Below are 14,817 nucleotides of genomic sequence, written 5' to 3'. Positions count from 1 at the left end.
TCTTCTATTAATTAAATAATTATTTATTTATTTAATTAATTCATTGGTTTTTTCACTTTATGACACATGCCATTTATCTCTTAATTTTCCTCTACCTACCCCCTTCATATTTTATTATTTCTTTTACTTACCCTTTAATCCTAGCCGACCATTTATTTCTTTCACCTCTTAATCTTATCCCTCCATTTTCTAAAGTGTCTTCTATATAAGAGGATTCTTTCATCCTTATCAACCCTAACTAATGTGTCTATCAAGTCTTCTTGCAATCAAGCGACTTCACAACAACAATCTGTTCTTTGTTGAGCTCTTGTGCACATACAAAATCTGAGAACAAATATATCAAACAAGATCAATGGAGATAGAAGATAATGGAGATCAAACCCTACTTGACATGTGAATGGTATTATTGTTTCAATTTGTTAATTTGCATGTGAATGTTTTTATTGTAAAACTATGATTGTTTGTGGTTGGATCTTTGTGGTTTTGCAATAGTTTGCATATATTATTTCTTACATAATCATTTCCAAGCTTCTGTAAACTCTACTCAAATTTTTGATAATTTTATTGCACATATCATTTACTTCCTTTTTTTTCTCATTATTACAAATTTGACTACACTAGTTATTATTATTATTAATGAAGTCTCCTAAAAAAATTTGAAACAAAAAAATATTTTAGGAACCTCCCATGAAAGTGTGTTACCTAACATGATCACAAATCAGTCCCCCAATTTCAGTCACTATAATAATAGTGTTACAATATTAAAAAGAGTAGTAAGAAAGGGTTATAAAGGCATCGTGATAAAGAAGAAGAGTAGTGAAACAATGAAAACATATCTTTGAAAGATCCATCCATTCCATGCAATTCCTTCGATTATTCTTTGAGATCTTCGCATCTGTGTTAATATAAATCTCTGGATTTGATGATCCAATTTTGTTGGGTGCATATTCTGCCCTATTTTCGAAACTTGGATTTTGGGCGGGTTTAAACACACAAATTTATTCGTCGCTGCACTGAAAAATGTATGAATAGAAAGCAGACTGGGAAAAAAAAGCCGGGGAAATAACACTGGCGGGTTTCCAAGTCAGGTGATGGCGGATCCGCCCATCAAAGACAATAATGCTATTGTTCTTTCAGACGATTTAATTGCGGGCTTTATTACCATTAGTTTAGGGTTTGGAGACTTTGTTGTGAAGATTGGGGATTTGAGGGGGCGGGAAGCATGCTGAGCGTGCTCCGGCTGCACCTTCCTTCTGAGATTCCGATTGTGGGCTGCGAGCTGTTACCCTATGTTGTTTCTCGTCGTGCTGATAGCAATATCACCACCGACGATATTCCCGAATCCAGCCCCATTGACGGCTACTACTTGAGATTTCGATGGTGAGTAACTTGAAATCTTTGATCCAGTCTGTATTTTGGAAGCCCATTTGATAATTATTCGTGCCCATGCATTTTGTGTTTGCTGTTGCCATAGATTATTAAGTAAATTTTACAGGAAGAAAGCTTAAACTGTAATCAGTTCTCTTCTTTGAAAACTTCATTTTGAGTACACGATTACTCATATAAATTGGTTTTGCTATTTGGCACAGGTTTAAATTTCAATGCGTTCTCTTTTAGGAAACCCTTTTTGAAAATTTACGAGGGACTATTTAATTTGTTTTTTAAAATTTTGACGGGCATCAAGTCAACCCTTTTTGAAATTCTGCTTGTCTATGAAGTTTGTGTTCGGTGTTGACCACAATTTTTTCTGATGCGCCCATGTAATTTCGTTTTGCTGTTGCCACAATTTTTTTGACGAGGCAGGAAGTTAGACATTAATCCATTGTATTTTAGGTAAACCCTTTCAAATTAAGCAAGCTTATGTAATTTAGTTTTGCTTGTAGTAAATTTCGTAGGGATGGTTAGTTTTTGTTGGCTGGATTGATAAATTTTGTTCCACTAATTTTGATGGTTAGCGAGTGAAACTGGAATCCTTTGCTTATTGTGGAAAACCTTTTTAAAATTGCGCGTCCATGTAATCAGTCCGTGCTGCCAGAACAAACATGTAGGAAATTTTGTGAGGAGAGGATTGAACTCTAATCAGTCTATGCTGCTGTTGAAATCGTGTATGCCCAGTAATTTGTTTTTGCTCTTGATTCATATTTTGATGGAAGCAGTACGTTAAACTTTAATCTTTGATTTTATATTTTTTTGGAAAATCTTTTTGAAATTGTTTATGTTCATGTAATTTGTGTGGAAGCCCTTGTTGGAATTATATGTGTGTATGTAATCTCTTTTAGCTACTTAATTTTTAGTTAATTTTGTAGAGAGAAGTTTTAGTTTATTATATCTCATTCCATTAATTGATGATGGTATTTTAGCAGGAAAGCATGCTCATGTACCTTGTTTTTGTTGTTGCATCAAATCTGCAAAGAAAAAATTACCCCTGTTTTGGTAGAGGAGATCTGAATCCACTGAAGTTCAGTGGTAGGTCTGTCAGACTTTAATCTGGTGTTCGATTTAGAAACTCTTTTTTTGACATATTGTATGCCTGTGTGATTTGTATCGGCTTTTGCCACAAACAAATTCCGTGTGCTCATGTTAATTATATTTGCTGTTGGAACAAGGATTTTAATGGGCACCGAGTTCAACTTTATCCCATTTTGCTCTTGGGAAACCCTTTTTGAAATTTTGCACACCTATGCAACTTGTTTTTGCTGTTGACACAAACACTTTCACGCACAGAAAGATAAGCTTTAATCTATTCTTCTTATAGAAACCCTTTTTGAAATCACGCCCTAATGTGATTTGTCTGAAAGACTTTTTTATAAATTATGCATGGTCAAGCATTTCATTATTGACGTCACCACAAGAAAAGCTGATGTATCCATGTAATTTGTTTTTGCTGTTGCCACAAAATTCATGGGCGTTAAGTTGAAACTTGCAACTTTAGTCCATTTTTTGTAGAGACTTACTATGTAGTTATGGGTGCCCATGAAATTTGTTATTAATTCAGTAACTTTTGTTAAGGCAGATTAGATTTGGTCCCACTAAATTTTTATGTTAAGTTAGACAAACATTGATTCATTATTCTACCTGGAAATTTTTATGAAATTATATGTGCGCACATAATTTGCTTTTGCTATATGCAACCAAAATTTCCATGGCTAGTAAGTTAAACTTAATCCATTTTGAATAAATTTGTGTCTAGCACTTGTTTTTAATGTTTGTAATAAATTTTTTGAAGAGAGGGTTTAATTTGTGTGGGTAGTTAGATTGTGTTCCATTAAATTTTAACAAAGTGGATTCCTTAGCTTTTTCTGGAAATTTTTGTTGAGATTATGCGTGCACAAGTAATTTGTTTTGCTTTGACCACAAGAATTTGGATAGGCAAATTACATCAATCCACACTTTCTTTTTTGGAAGCACTTTGCATTCTCCTATAATCCATTTTTTGTATTGTACTAAATTTTGTATCAAGAAGATTTTATTTTTATAGGTAGATCAGAGATCCCGTTTTACTAAATTTTGATGACAACAAGTCAAACTGGAAAGTGGAATCTGTTCCATTTTGGAATGCCTTTTTAAAGCTATGCCTTCGTATTAGTGTGTTTTTCACATTTACCCAGAATTTGTAGTAAGTTTGTCATGGGAGGAATTCAATTATTTAAAATAGCTATTCTAAAATTATGCTCACCGATGTAAATATGTTTTTGTTGTTGCTTCAAATTTATATTAATTTGCTTTTGTCCAAAAGGTAGACTAGATAATGATGCACTTATTTTGATGGTAAGTAAACCAAACTGAAACCCATTGCCCTTTTTTTGAAATTCTCATAAAAACAATGTGTCTACATGTAATTATCGTTGCAGTTGCTCCAAATTTGTAGTAAATTATTTTGTTTTCCGAAGGCTTTTTTTTCTATGTATGCCAATTAGGTCGTGTTCCACTAAGTTTTAATAATGTTGGTCAAACTGTAATCCATTACTTTTCTTTTGAAATCCCTTTTCAAATTATGCATGCCCATGTATTTTATCTTTTTCTGTTGCCATAAATTTGTAGTAAATTTTGTAGAGAGAAGGTGTTTTTACAGGTGGATTAGTTCCTGTTCCACTTAGTTTTTGGAAAGCCTCATAGGAAATCATGTAGAGAGAGAGCTTGTTTTTGTGTAGGTGGATTAAATCTAGTTGCACTAAGTTTTGATTGTAAGTAATTCAAATTCTATTGTCTTCTTCCAGAAACTCCTTTTGAAATTGTAAATGCACACATAATTTTTCTTTTTTGCCACAAAAATTTAATGTGCCAATCTAATTTCAACAAAGTGGATTTCATTGCCTTTTTTGGAGACCTTCTCTAAATTTTTGCACGTCTATATGATTTATTGTTTTTGCTGTGTTTTAAAAATATAAATAAAGGTTTTATTTGACACAGAAACAGACGAGGTTTTGTAATTGATTTTATTGTCAAACGAAGGTTATGCTATTTTAGGTAGTTTCTGTAGTGAAACAAATTTGTATTAAATTTTGTAACAAGAAGGTGTGTTGTTTCTTAAGATAGATTAGATTCTGTTCCACTAGATTATTTTTTAATTTTTTAGGTAGATCACTCCTTTTCCACCTAATTTTCATGGTAAGACTGTCAAACTGGATTCCCTCCTTTTTTTGGAAACCCTTTTTAAAAATCATGTGACTCCATGCAATTTGTTTTTATTGTTGGCCTAAAATTGAATTGAATTTGTAGTGGGAGGGTTTTGTGTTTTATTTTCTTTTCTGAATTTCTTCTTTGGGTATATCAGATGTTATTCCACAATTAAATTGTCATAGCATGCAAGATAAATCAACTCTCTCATTTTTCTCAATTTGGTTAACTCTTTTTTGGTAACCTTTGGCTTAGTTGCTGTGGCTGAGGGGTGTATCTTTCAAATTAAATCTCTTATTTTTCTCAATTTGGTTAACTCTTTTTTGGTAACTTTCGGCTTAGTTGCTGTGGCTGAGGGGTGTATCTTTCAAATTAACTCTCTTATCTTTCTCAATTTGGTTAACTCTTTTTTGGCAACTTTCAGCTTAGTTGCTGTGGCTTGAGGGGTGTATCCTTTCACCTGGGACTTGCACCTGGACTTGTCGGCAAAGCTGAATGCTATAACTTTACCCAATTCCGAAAACTTCATGATGTCTCCTAAAATTTGAGCTTTGTGCTCTGTTACAAAATCCCTGATGCTTTTACCATACTGTTGACTTTGATACCTTTAATTTTGGAAATACCAAATATGTTATTTCTCTTTTCTGATTTTAGAAAGTCTTTCTTTGGACTTGCATTTGGACTTGTCCGGTGGGACTGCAGTGTGTGCGTCACTGAGTTTAATGTGTTAATATTTACTCAGGTTCTAACATTTTATGATGTTCACTGAGATTTGGACTCTGGTTTTGGCTATAAGAAATCCTATATCCATATTTAAATTTAGTAAATAAGTCAAATTGAAATATTTTATCGTTGTTCAATAGGGTAAACTTTTTTATGGGTAACCTTCTGCTTGGTTGCCGCTACTGAGGTGTGAATGTGAATTTAGTTTGTCAGAGTTCTGTTTTAAAGTTATGTCTGCTCGTGTAATTTGGGTTCCTGCCTGATGAAGTTTCTGGTGAACTCTATAAATTCCTGATGCTTTTATCACTGAAGTTGCATGAATACTTCCAATTTTTTTAGTTAGGCTTCTCATTTTTGGAAACCTGTTTTGGGTGAATTTAGTTTGTCAGAGTTCTGTTTTAAAGTTATGTCTGCTCGTGTAATTTGGGTTCCTGCCTGATGAAGTTTCTGGTGTGAGGGTTTTGGATTTTTTCTTTTTTCTTCTTTATTATTATTATTATGGATTACTTTCTTTTCCACTTTTGTGCTGTAGATTTCTTTTGTAACTTTGGTTAACTGATTCTTCGGTATTAAAAACTTGAATGGCTGTTTCTTTTTTTAAAACCTAGTCCTCAAATTTTAGAATCAGAGAAAGAGAATAGTGGTGGTGAAGACCATGTTTGTTTAGAACCATTCATTTGTTTAATTAGGAGCCCAAGGATGGAGGTAAATCATTTTGCGAAAGCTAATGCACGTAGTCTCATCCTCTATGATGTCTTGAGGCAATGCCCACAGCAAGAATGGGACCATTTCACGATCATTAAGATTACTTTATTTTTACTTTTTGAACCACAGCTGATTTGCAGCTTTACCATTTGAATGAGTTGACAAATGTGCTGTTTGTTTTTATTATAAAAATTGACTTGTTTTTACGACTACGGAACAATTTAACTCAAAAAATCTTATCTTGCAAGGTATCCTTGACAAATATGCCTTAATTCTGTCCAACTCAACCCAAAATTAACACCTAACATTGGCAGGGCAAATACTAGCATGGGACAGTTGTATCGCAGCCTTAGCTGTTTTATTGCTCTGCACAGCTACAATAGTGTTTATGGGGGTGACTTTTTTATTGTGAAATTTAAAATTGCAGCCTTATCACATTTGAATTTAAAAAATTGCCTTCCATGGTTGCATTTTATTTTTGATATAATCATAAAGTCCGTTAATACTCAATTTGGTCAAGTCATTATTATTAGGCACTTTTAGACTGTCAAAATTCAGTTTGGACTTGCACCTGGCGTTGGTCACATTTTAGCCCACCATATCAACAGAGGATGGTTTCTCTCTCATCTAGCCCTGTTTTGGCTCCATTGATTTGACTTCTCAGATGCACTGTTGCCATCAAATGGTAGTAGCTTGTTGTGGATTTTTGAAGAATCATTTAATTTACAGATCAGAAAAAGGATAAAGTCTAATGAAATGTAACTTTCTTCTGATTTCTAGATTTGCTTGTTGAAGTTTTTTAGGTTAGGAAAACTGTATTAGGTTATTTATTCTTGACCAAGGTAAATTAAACTGGGACTTACACAACCAAGAGTTGCACCAGAGCTTAGCTGTTGTTTTGTATTGTGCAAATACAACTCTTTTTATTGGATTTTTTTTCCTAAGTAAATGTATCACCATGCAGCTTTGACATGCACGAAGCTCAGGAAAGCCCTTTCTGTAATTGGGGTTTTTGTTTTGTACAAGCCTACTTGGGATTTGTGTTGGCTCTCAGCTGTGTAATAGTTATTGCAAAGTCAAACTATATGAGAATTACATTCAGGTTTGTTCTGCTCTTTTGTTTGGTCTGTGCAAGAATTCACTCACATAGGGAGCATAACAAGAGGGATTTTAATTTTTAATCCAATCTTCGAGGCAACAATATGCCTGGTGTTTACAACTACACCATTGCGGGCTGGCTTTGCTAATTAAACGTTTAGTTGGATTTAATTTTAAGTTTTTAACACCAGATGACAATTTGTGAAATTTAGAAAGCCCCCTTGCATGACTAAGGTTGATATTACATTCAAATTTGTTTGTACTTACACTTAGCTTCACTGCTTTTTGACCATCTGCAAGTGCACTGCTTTATTGCAAGGAACCTGTACCTGATCGGTTGCTTTTGGCCTTGCAACTACAAACACCAGATGCAAAACATGACTATTTTGTCTAACATTGCTTGTTGCTATTGATCGTATTGTGTTTGTTTCTTGTTCTTATCAAGAGTTGCTTGAATTATGTTATCTATTTTTTTTAAGAATATATAACTACAGACCATTAGGATTATGCAATGGTTAAATGAATTTTTAAAGAATTTGTAAGTTTCATATATATAGATTTACTCTGCATTTTATGTGTTGAAACAACCTTGTTTCTTAACAAGTTGCTGCAGAGTTACCTTTTTTGTTTCTTGTCTTTGGCAACGCAGGATCAAAGTGGCTCCCTCTCCCACCTGTTTTAATTTAAAATATTAAATGTTTACACACCTCAGATGTCAAAGTTGTAACAAGTACCTGGGTGACAGTGAGCTTTGCCTTTCCATACAAGCTCCCAGTTGTAATTTTGCTTACATCCTCAAAAGGTGTAGGCTAACCAAAGTGATCTACATAACATTTTGTAGTTATATGCCAAACATATTGTCTTTTCACGTGTTGAAATATATGCAAAAGAGGGTTTTAGGTCACATGGTCAATGCATACAGCCATGGGTTGCTGCTTTGGTCAGTTTGGATTGTTGCATGGATTTTATCCTGTTGGATTATTTCTGTGGATTTGATCAGAGTTTTGGTAGTTGTCTTTTCCAGTTTTCAACATGGAGTCATATAAGAAATTTATATTGTTTTCCACTCTGATGAGGAACCTGTCACTGTAGGAGAGATTATTATGTGTGTTCAAGCACAGTTCTAATGACCATCTTTACCAAAATTGTGATTCAATAACAATCGTCTGGATAATTATGAGTTTGGTGACATTTTTGTCATTTTTGTTTATATCTTCAATGTTCTAAAAATTTGTAAATAAAATGACTAATCATGTTAGATCCATGACGATTAATTGCCAACTCAGGTGTTTTATGACATTGCAAAATTGTATGTTGAGTTTTGCTACTTGGAAGTAAAAGCTGAAACTAGTTCTTGTTTTGGTTTGTAATGGGGTTTTGTTGAAAGGAAGTCTAGTAATATGAAATATCATTTTTTGGGAACAGGGATGTGTTAATACTGGTTCAATTATCATGACCCATTCTGTACGAGTTCACAAGAATTATTTCAGTACTATACCTGACTGAGCTTTATGAATTGTGAATTTTTTGTCTTAAGTTGTGCATGTATATGTAATTGGATGTTCTCACTCCATGAATATGCAAATAATTTCCAGTTAATATTTTACTCTTAGGCAGCTTCTCGGCCATACTAGCAAGTTTGCATTATACCCTTTCTTAATCATTGTATTGGATATGTACGCTCGTACAAACCCTGTTGACACTTCGTTATCACCTGCATGCATTATGGCAGTTTTGTTTTTCTTCTTGTTCGTCCTATCTGTGGCTATTGAGTTTATTGCATCATTCACCTACATGATGCTTTAATGGGTGGGGTCAGATGTACCTGTATTTTTGGATGCAACCGTTGGAGGAAATGTGCATGTAGAAACAGCTTATTTTTTTTTCTTTTTTTAATTGATTATGACAGTATTTTCCATTAAACAGGGGTGCAGACTAGTTTTGCTGATTGCTGTTTTCAATTTTTTTTCTCATTCTTAGCATGATCCTTGTTTCTGCGTATTAAAATAGCTGTTGTGAGTCCATATGTTGCATGTGTTGGCTGTATTCATTTGGTGGATTTGTTATACATTTTTGTTAGTAATAGGTGTTATATATGATACTGTACATGTGTTTACAGCTGTTTCTCTCTGCCTTCTGTATACTTAATCTAATATTTTCTTCTCATTTGGAATATGGAAGCATGGATTTCATTTTATTCTAGAACATGCAGTTACATTGTTTCCGTTTGCCTAATGCATGCTACACTGGCTGGTTGGCAATCATGCCTTTTTATGTTTCGTTTTGATGAGGCTCATTTGTTTGACTCTGTAAGTGTGATTCCATTATTAAGGATATAAATAATTTTGCTCACTGCATCCCTTTGTCACATTAAACTATATGTCATAAAACTTGGTGTATATCAAGTTTTCAACATGTAAAGAGGATTGATTGAACCAAGATATGTATTGAGAATTACATTGAAAATATACTTAAATTCTCAGTATTTTCAATAATCAATATTGTCTGTACATCAGGTTATTTTGCAGTTATCCTTAAAAAAAAAAAAATCCCTAGAATCACAGTGCAATATTCTCCATGCCTAGAACTTGATGATCCTTTAATAGGGGATGCAATACGGTTAACTTCAGTAAATTAACTATCTACGCTTCAAAGGTCCAAGCTCTCTATTATGCAGTAGAACTCTAGGGTTGTGATTTACACTCTGCAATTCACGTTCAATTAGATTTTGTGTGACTGAGGGTATTGAATTAATTCATTCCCACTCTTGATGTCTGAATGAGGTTTCCTATTTCAGCAACATAATTTTTTTTATGAATGTTATGACTAGTTTGCTGCCTCAATTTTTAGCTTTATCACAGTATCAACATCAATTCTTGTATTTGGTTGAAATTCTTTCTGAATGAGGAAACAGATGCACTTTACTTGCCTTAGCGATACTTTTGTCTTTATTACTAAAAAAGTACAAATGTGGTGTAATATTTGGCTGCACTAAATCAAAATTTGAGAATGGGAGCTGATTCTCAATTACAAGCAACAACAAACAATGCGTAGACTTCCGTTAGTCTTATGATAATGTGTATTAATGTTGATTGATATATTTCTTTTTAATGATACAAAAACATGCTTTTGTATCCTTGATTTCTTTTCTTTTCTTTAACAAAAGTAATAATAATTGTTTCTTTTTAAAGTATGGCTATTCTATATGCATAACTGATATATTTTTCAGGAAGCAGCTTCTAACAAAAAGTATGTACTATTGCAGGTACCGTATCCAAAGTGACAGAAAGGTTGCAGTTTGCAGTGTCCATCCATCTGAACTTGCTACTCTACAGTGTTTGGGTTGTGTAAAGGCCAAGATACCTGCTACAAAGAGTTATCACTGCTCACCAAAGTGCTTCTCAGACTCATGGCGTCACCATCGTCAATTACATGCACGTGCAGCCAGTGCAGTGCATGAAAATGGAGCGGAGGATGATGAACTATTTGGGCGTTTTGGCAGTACTGGTTCTGCCATTCTTGGTACAGGGGGGTTAGTTGGGTCAACCTCAAACGCAGGAGTTCAAAATGCAAGTCTAAGCAATGGTAATGCACTGTTAAACCCTGCTACTGTTTCAGAAAAGGGTGAGACATGGTATGAAGTGGGGCGTTCAAAGACATATACACCTACAGCTGATGATGTGGGCCATGTTTTGAAACTGGAATGTGTGGTGGTTGAAGCAAGCACAGGAACACCAGTAGGTCCTAACAATACTCTCCTTACTTCAAGGGTCATTCCAGCTCCTTCACCTACTCCACGACGCATGGTCCCAGTAACTCAAGTTGATGGAGTTTTAAATCAGGAACTTGAAGGACGCACTGCAGCTTCTGGAACTTTTACGGTTCTGTCATATAATGTACTGTCAGATTTATATGCAACTAATGACATGTATAGCTATTGCCCTCCCTGGGCTCTTTCGTGGCCATATCGTCGTCAGAATTTGTTGCGTGAAATTGTTGGCTATCGTCCGGATATTCTTTGTCTTCAAGAGGTATGTCTGTTATCTTGGCACATTGTTGCAAGAGAATGCTGAAATGATTGTCTAGACTACAAATGTTTTAATTTTGTCACCCGCATTATGCATGAAATATGTAAAAACCTGTTTTAACATTTATTGCAAAATCGGGTGATCCAAAATTTTTTGCATTCTTTTATTTTTTCATCACAACAATTATTGATTATAAGTTAACGTCTGGTCTGTGGAAAAATCAGGTTCAGAGTGATCACTTCGAAGAGTTCTTTGCACCCGAGTTAGAGAAGCATGGCTACACTGCTGTTTATAAGAAAAAAACAACAGAGGTTTGAGCTCAATTTAACTGTTTCATTGCTTATTTCAGTGTAAATTTGTGTCTGGAGATGTGGACTAGATCATAAAAACATGTGGTTTACTAGATCATAAAACACGTGGTTTGCAGGTTTATACTGGCACAGTATATGCAATTGATGGTTGTGCAACATTTTTCCGTCGTGATCGCTTTTCACTTGTTAAGAAATATGAGGTATTAAGGTATTTCATCCTATTGTTGATGTATCTGTACCTGAGTGGTAATGAGTTTGCTAATTTGATGTATTCTTTTTTCTGTAGGTTGAATTCAATAAGGCTGCACAGTCTTTGACAGAAGCAGTAGTGCCACCAGCTCAGAAAAAGGCTGCCCTTAGTCGCTTGCTTAAGGTAGCTCAGGTTCCTTATATGTTGTAGACTAAATTTTCTTTGCCTTTTTTTGGATTGATATGATCTATCTATTAAAAGTTAAGATTCTTATCTCCCAGAATGGTATCTTCTTAATATCTAGGACAATGTTGCACTTATTGTTGTTCTGGAAGCAAAGGATGCGAATCATGGAGTTGATGCACCTTCACCAGGCAAACGGCAACTTCTTTGTGTGGTATGTTTGTTGACTTTTACTGCTATTTGATGCTAGAGGCATTTCAGGGTACAACATAGTACATGCTTGATACAGGCTTCATTTTTTTATGTTTAGGATTGTTTTGAGAGTTTTCATAGATCAGGAGTGTTCGAATATTTTGGCCAAATCTAGTTTACAGTTGAACATTATTTGGTCTGCTTGGAGGTGTGGGAGATCTTCCCATCTGGCAAAATTCTTGAATGTATTGTTCTGTAATCCAGTAACTTGATCAAACAAAAGTCTGGAAATACAAGTAGTTACTATATTTTTCTCTTTTACTAATTTAGTTTCATATGTGGCCTATGTTATTTAGGCAAACACACATATAAATGCAAATCCAGAGCTCAAAGATGTCAAACTGTGGCAGGTGTGTTTCTCTGCCAGTTTGCCCTATAAATTTAAGAAAATTGAGGAGATGATGAATAGCCATAGTCAACTTTCAATTAATTAACAGTTATATTTATTTTACTAGGTGCATACACTTCTGAAAGGTTTGGAAAAAATAGCTGCCAGTGCAGACATACCTATGTTGGTTTGTGGTGATTTCAACTCAGTTCCTGGAAGGTCTGTATTACCTAAAGCATTTTTTAGAGTATTTTCTTTCAGTCAATAAGGAGAAGAGGATCAGGTCAATTAGCATATGCTGATTGTATTGTGTATGTTATTATAATATCAGAGTTGCTTTTTATTTATTAAAATTGAATTTGGGTTGTATTCCAGTGCTCCTCACTCTCTTCTTGCCACGGGAAGGGTTGACAGTACACATCCAGAGCTAGCAACAGATCCTCTTGGTATCTTACGTCCTGCAAGCAAGCTTTGCCATCAGCTTCCTTTGGTAAGATCTCTCATTACTGAATAGCATCCAAGCTGGTGGTATCCTCCCTTTATTTCAAATATGCTAATGAAGCATATCAAAGTTTGTAATACTATGATTTTATTATTGTAACTCCATATTTCCAATGCTCTCCATTACAGGTAAGTGCTTATTCATCATTTGTAAGGATGGTGGCAGTAGGCCAAGAGCATCAACGGCGACGAGTGGATCCTTTAACAAACGAACCTTTGTTTACAAATTGTACTAGAGATTTCCTGGGAACTCTGGATTATATTTTCTATACAGGTAATTTCAATGGTTTTCATTGAAACATTATTATTTTAGAGATGTTTTTGAATGACAATTTAGATTCTTCGTTCATGTAGACAGTTGAATCTGCTTGGCATGGTTTCTAAAAGCCTGGGGAATTAAAATTGTTGAACTTAAAATAGACCTGTTATTTTTAGTTGGTTTTCAGAGATAGTTCCTGGGAATTCTTGTTCATATTTTTATACAGGTAATCTCAGTTAATCATATATATTTTTTAGGGATATCTTTGAATGGTAAGTCAATTCCCTCGTCAATGTAGAAAGTTGAATGTACTAGGCATTGTTTCTAAAAGTCTTGGATATGGGGATTCTCAAAATTGTTGATATGAAATTAGATCTGTTATTTTTTTGTTAGTCAATAACTTTCAACTATTTGCAAGTTGGTGCTGTATAAATGGTAGCCACCAAAACATTTATTGTACGTGTTTGGTAGTAACGTGTATAACATATTTCCCTTTCATTAGGGATCAGTCATGTTAATAAAAATGAAAATGCTTTGATTGCAGCGGACTCACTCACAGTGGAGTCTCTGCTAGAGCTTTTGGATGAGGACAGCTTACGTAAAGATACAGGTCTTCCTTCTCCTGAATGGTCATCTGATCACATTGCACTTTTGGCAGAATTCCGATGCAAGCACAGGCCTCGACGCTAGCATAAGTATGTTGGCAGAGTATACATTTTCTTTGCCCTAGCAAAACATAATATGTGCCAATATGGTATTGATTGGGACATTTAGTGAGTTATCATTTGCCCAAGCAATGGTCTAAATGATAACAAGTCCACTTTTTCTTGTTTGTATTCTGCAAATTACCTTTATCTCTACATTGGCCCTTACCTTGGCTGAGATGGTAGTACGATGTATCATGAAGAATTCCTGGCAACATTTTGCTTGCATGTTTTAAAAGTAGAATGTCCTTAAACCCTTTGAATTGCAAGAATACCACACATGTGTACATTTTATAATAGAGGACGGGGTTCAAGAAAGATTGCAGTGATAATGTAGTGACAAATAAGGTCTGACCAACATTTATCTGCATGTATGACAGCAGCATTTATCAACGGAAGAGTAATGGGAGTTCCCTTTAGGTTTTCTGATCTTTTTTTGATGGATCATCATTCACAGTGTCTTGGAAGAAGGTTTCCATTTAGCAATTTTCATAATAGATGCCTAACACGTGCTGATTCGCATGTTAAGCCATTTGATGCATTTTAGAGGTTTATTCATAGTTTGTTGAGCTTACTTTTCTGTACTCTTATGTGGCGATGATCAATGTAACTAATTTCTCTTGCAAAGATGCATCTTCTTCATCGACATTTTATTTGGCTAATGGTCCATGGTAGATTCTTTGATATTAGGAGTAACTATTTAAGGCAATGCTGTTATGAGCTCCAGGTATATATGGAGGTGTTTTATAATTTTTTTAAAACAAAATCAGACTGCATTCTTGTTTGATATTATACCTGGACTGTTTTTCCTTGTTAACATTCTCAGCTATGCTCTGTTGTGCTTTTCTACATCATCAGAGACCACATTAGAATGTGAGCTCTGCATGAACAGAAATTCGGCTCGCTTCTTATGGGGAT

General features: G+C 34.6%; 1 protein-coding gene across 1 annotated transcript; it reads left to right on the top strand.

Moving 5' to 3' along the window:
• Positions 1 to 778: 778 nt before the first annotated feature.
• Positions 779 to 14,328, top strand: LOC131038647 (carbon catabolite repressor protein 4 homolog 1). The gene is made up of 11 exons (XM_057971137.2): positions 779 to 1,380; positions 10,409 to 11,174; positions 11,396 to 11,482; positions 11,599 to 11,682; positions 11,769 to 11,855; positions 11,977 to 12,069; positions 12,404 to 12,457; positions 12,563 to 12,654; positions 12,811 to 12,925; positions 13,066 to 13,210; positions 13,740 to 14,328. The coding sequence occupies exons 1-11, from the start codon at positions 1,223 to 1,225 to the stop codon at positions 13,883 to 13,885; spliced, it is 1,827 nt and encodes a 608-aa protein (XP_057827120.1). The 5' UTR covers positions 779 to 1,222; the 3' UTR covers positions 13,886 to 14,328.
• The last annotated feature ends 489 nt before the right edge of the window (positions 14,329 to 14,817 follow it).

This window comes from Cryptomeria japonica, chromosome 9 (assembly GCF_030272615.1).
Source record: "Cryptomeria japonica chromosome 9, Sugi_1.0, whole genome shotgun sequence".
In the NCBI taxonomy this organism is placed as follows: Eukaryota; Viridiplantae; Streptophyta; class Pinopsida; order Cupressales; family Cupressaceae; genus Cryptomeria; species Cryptomeria japonica.
Note: the sequence above shows the minus strand (reverse complement) of the source record. Positions and strands in the feature narration are given on the sequence as shown.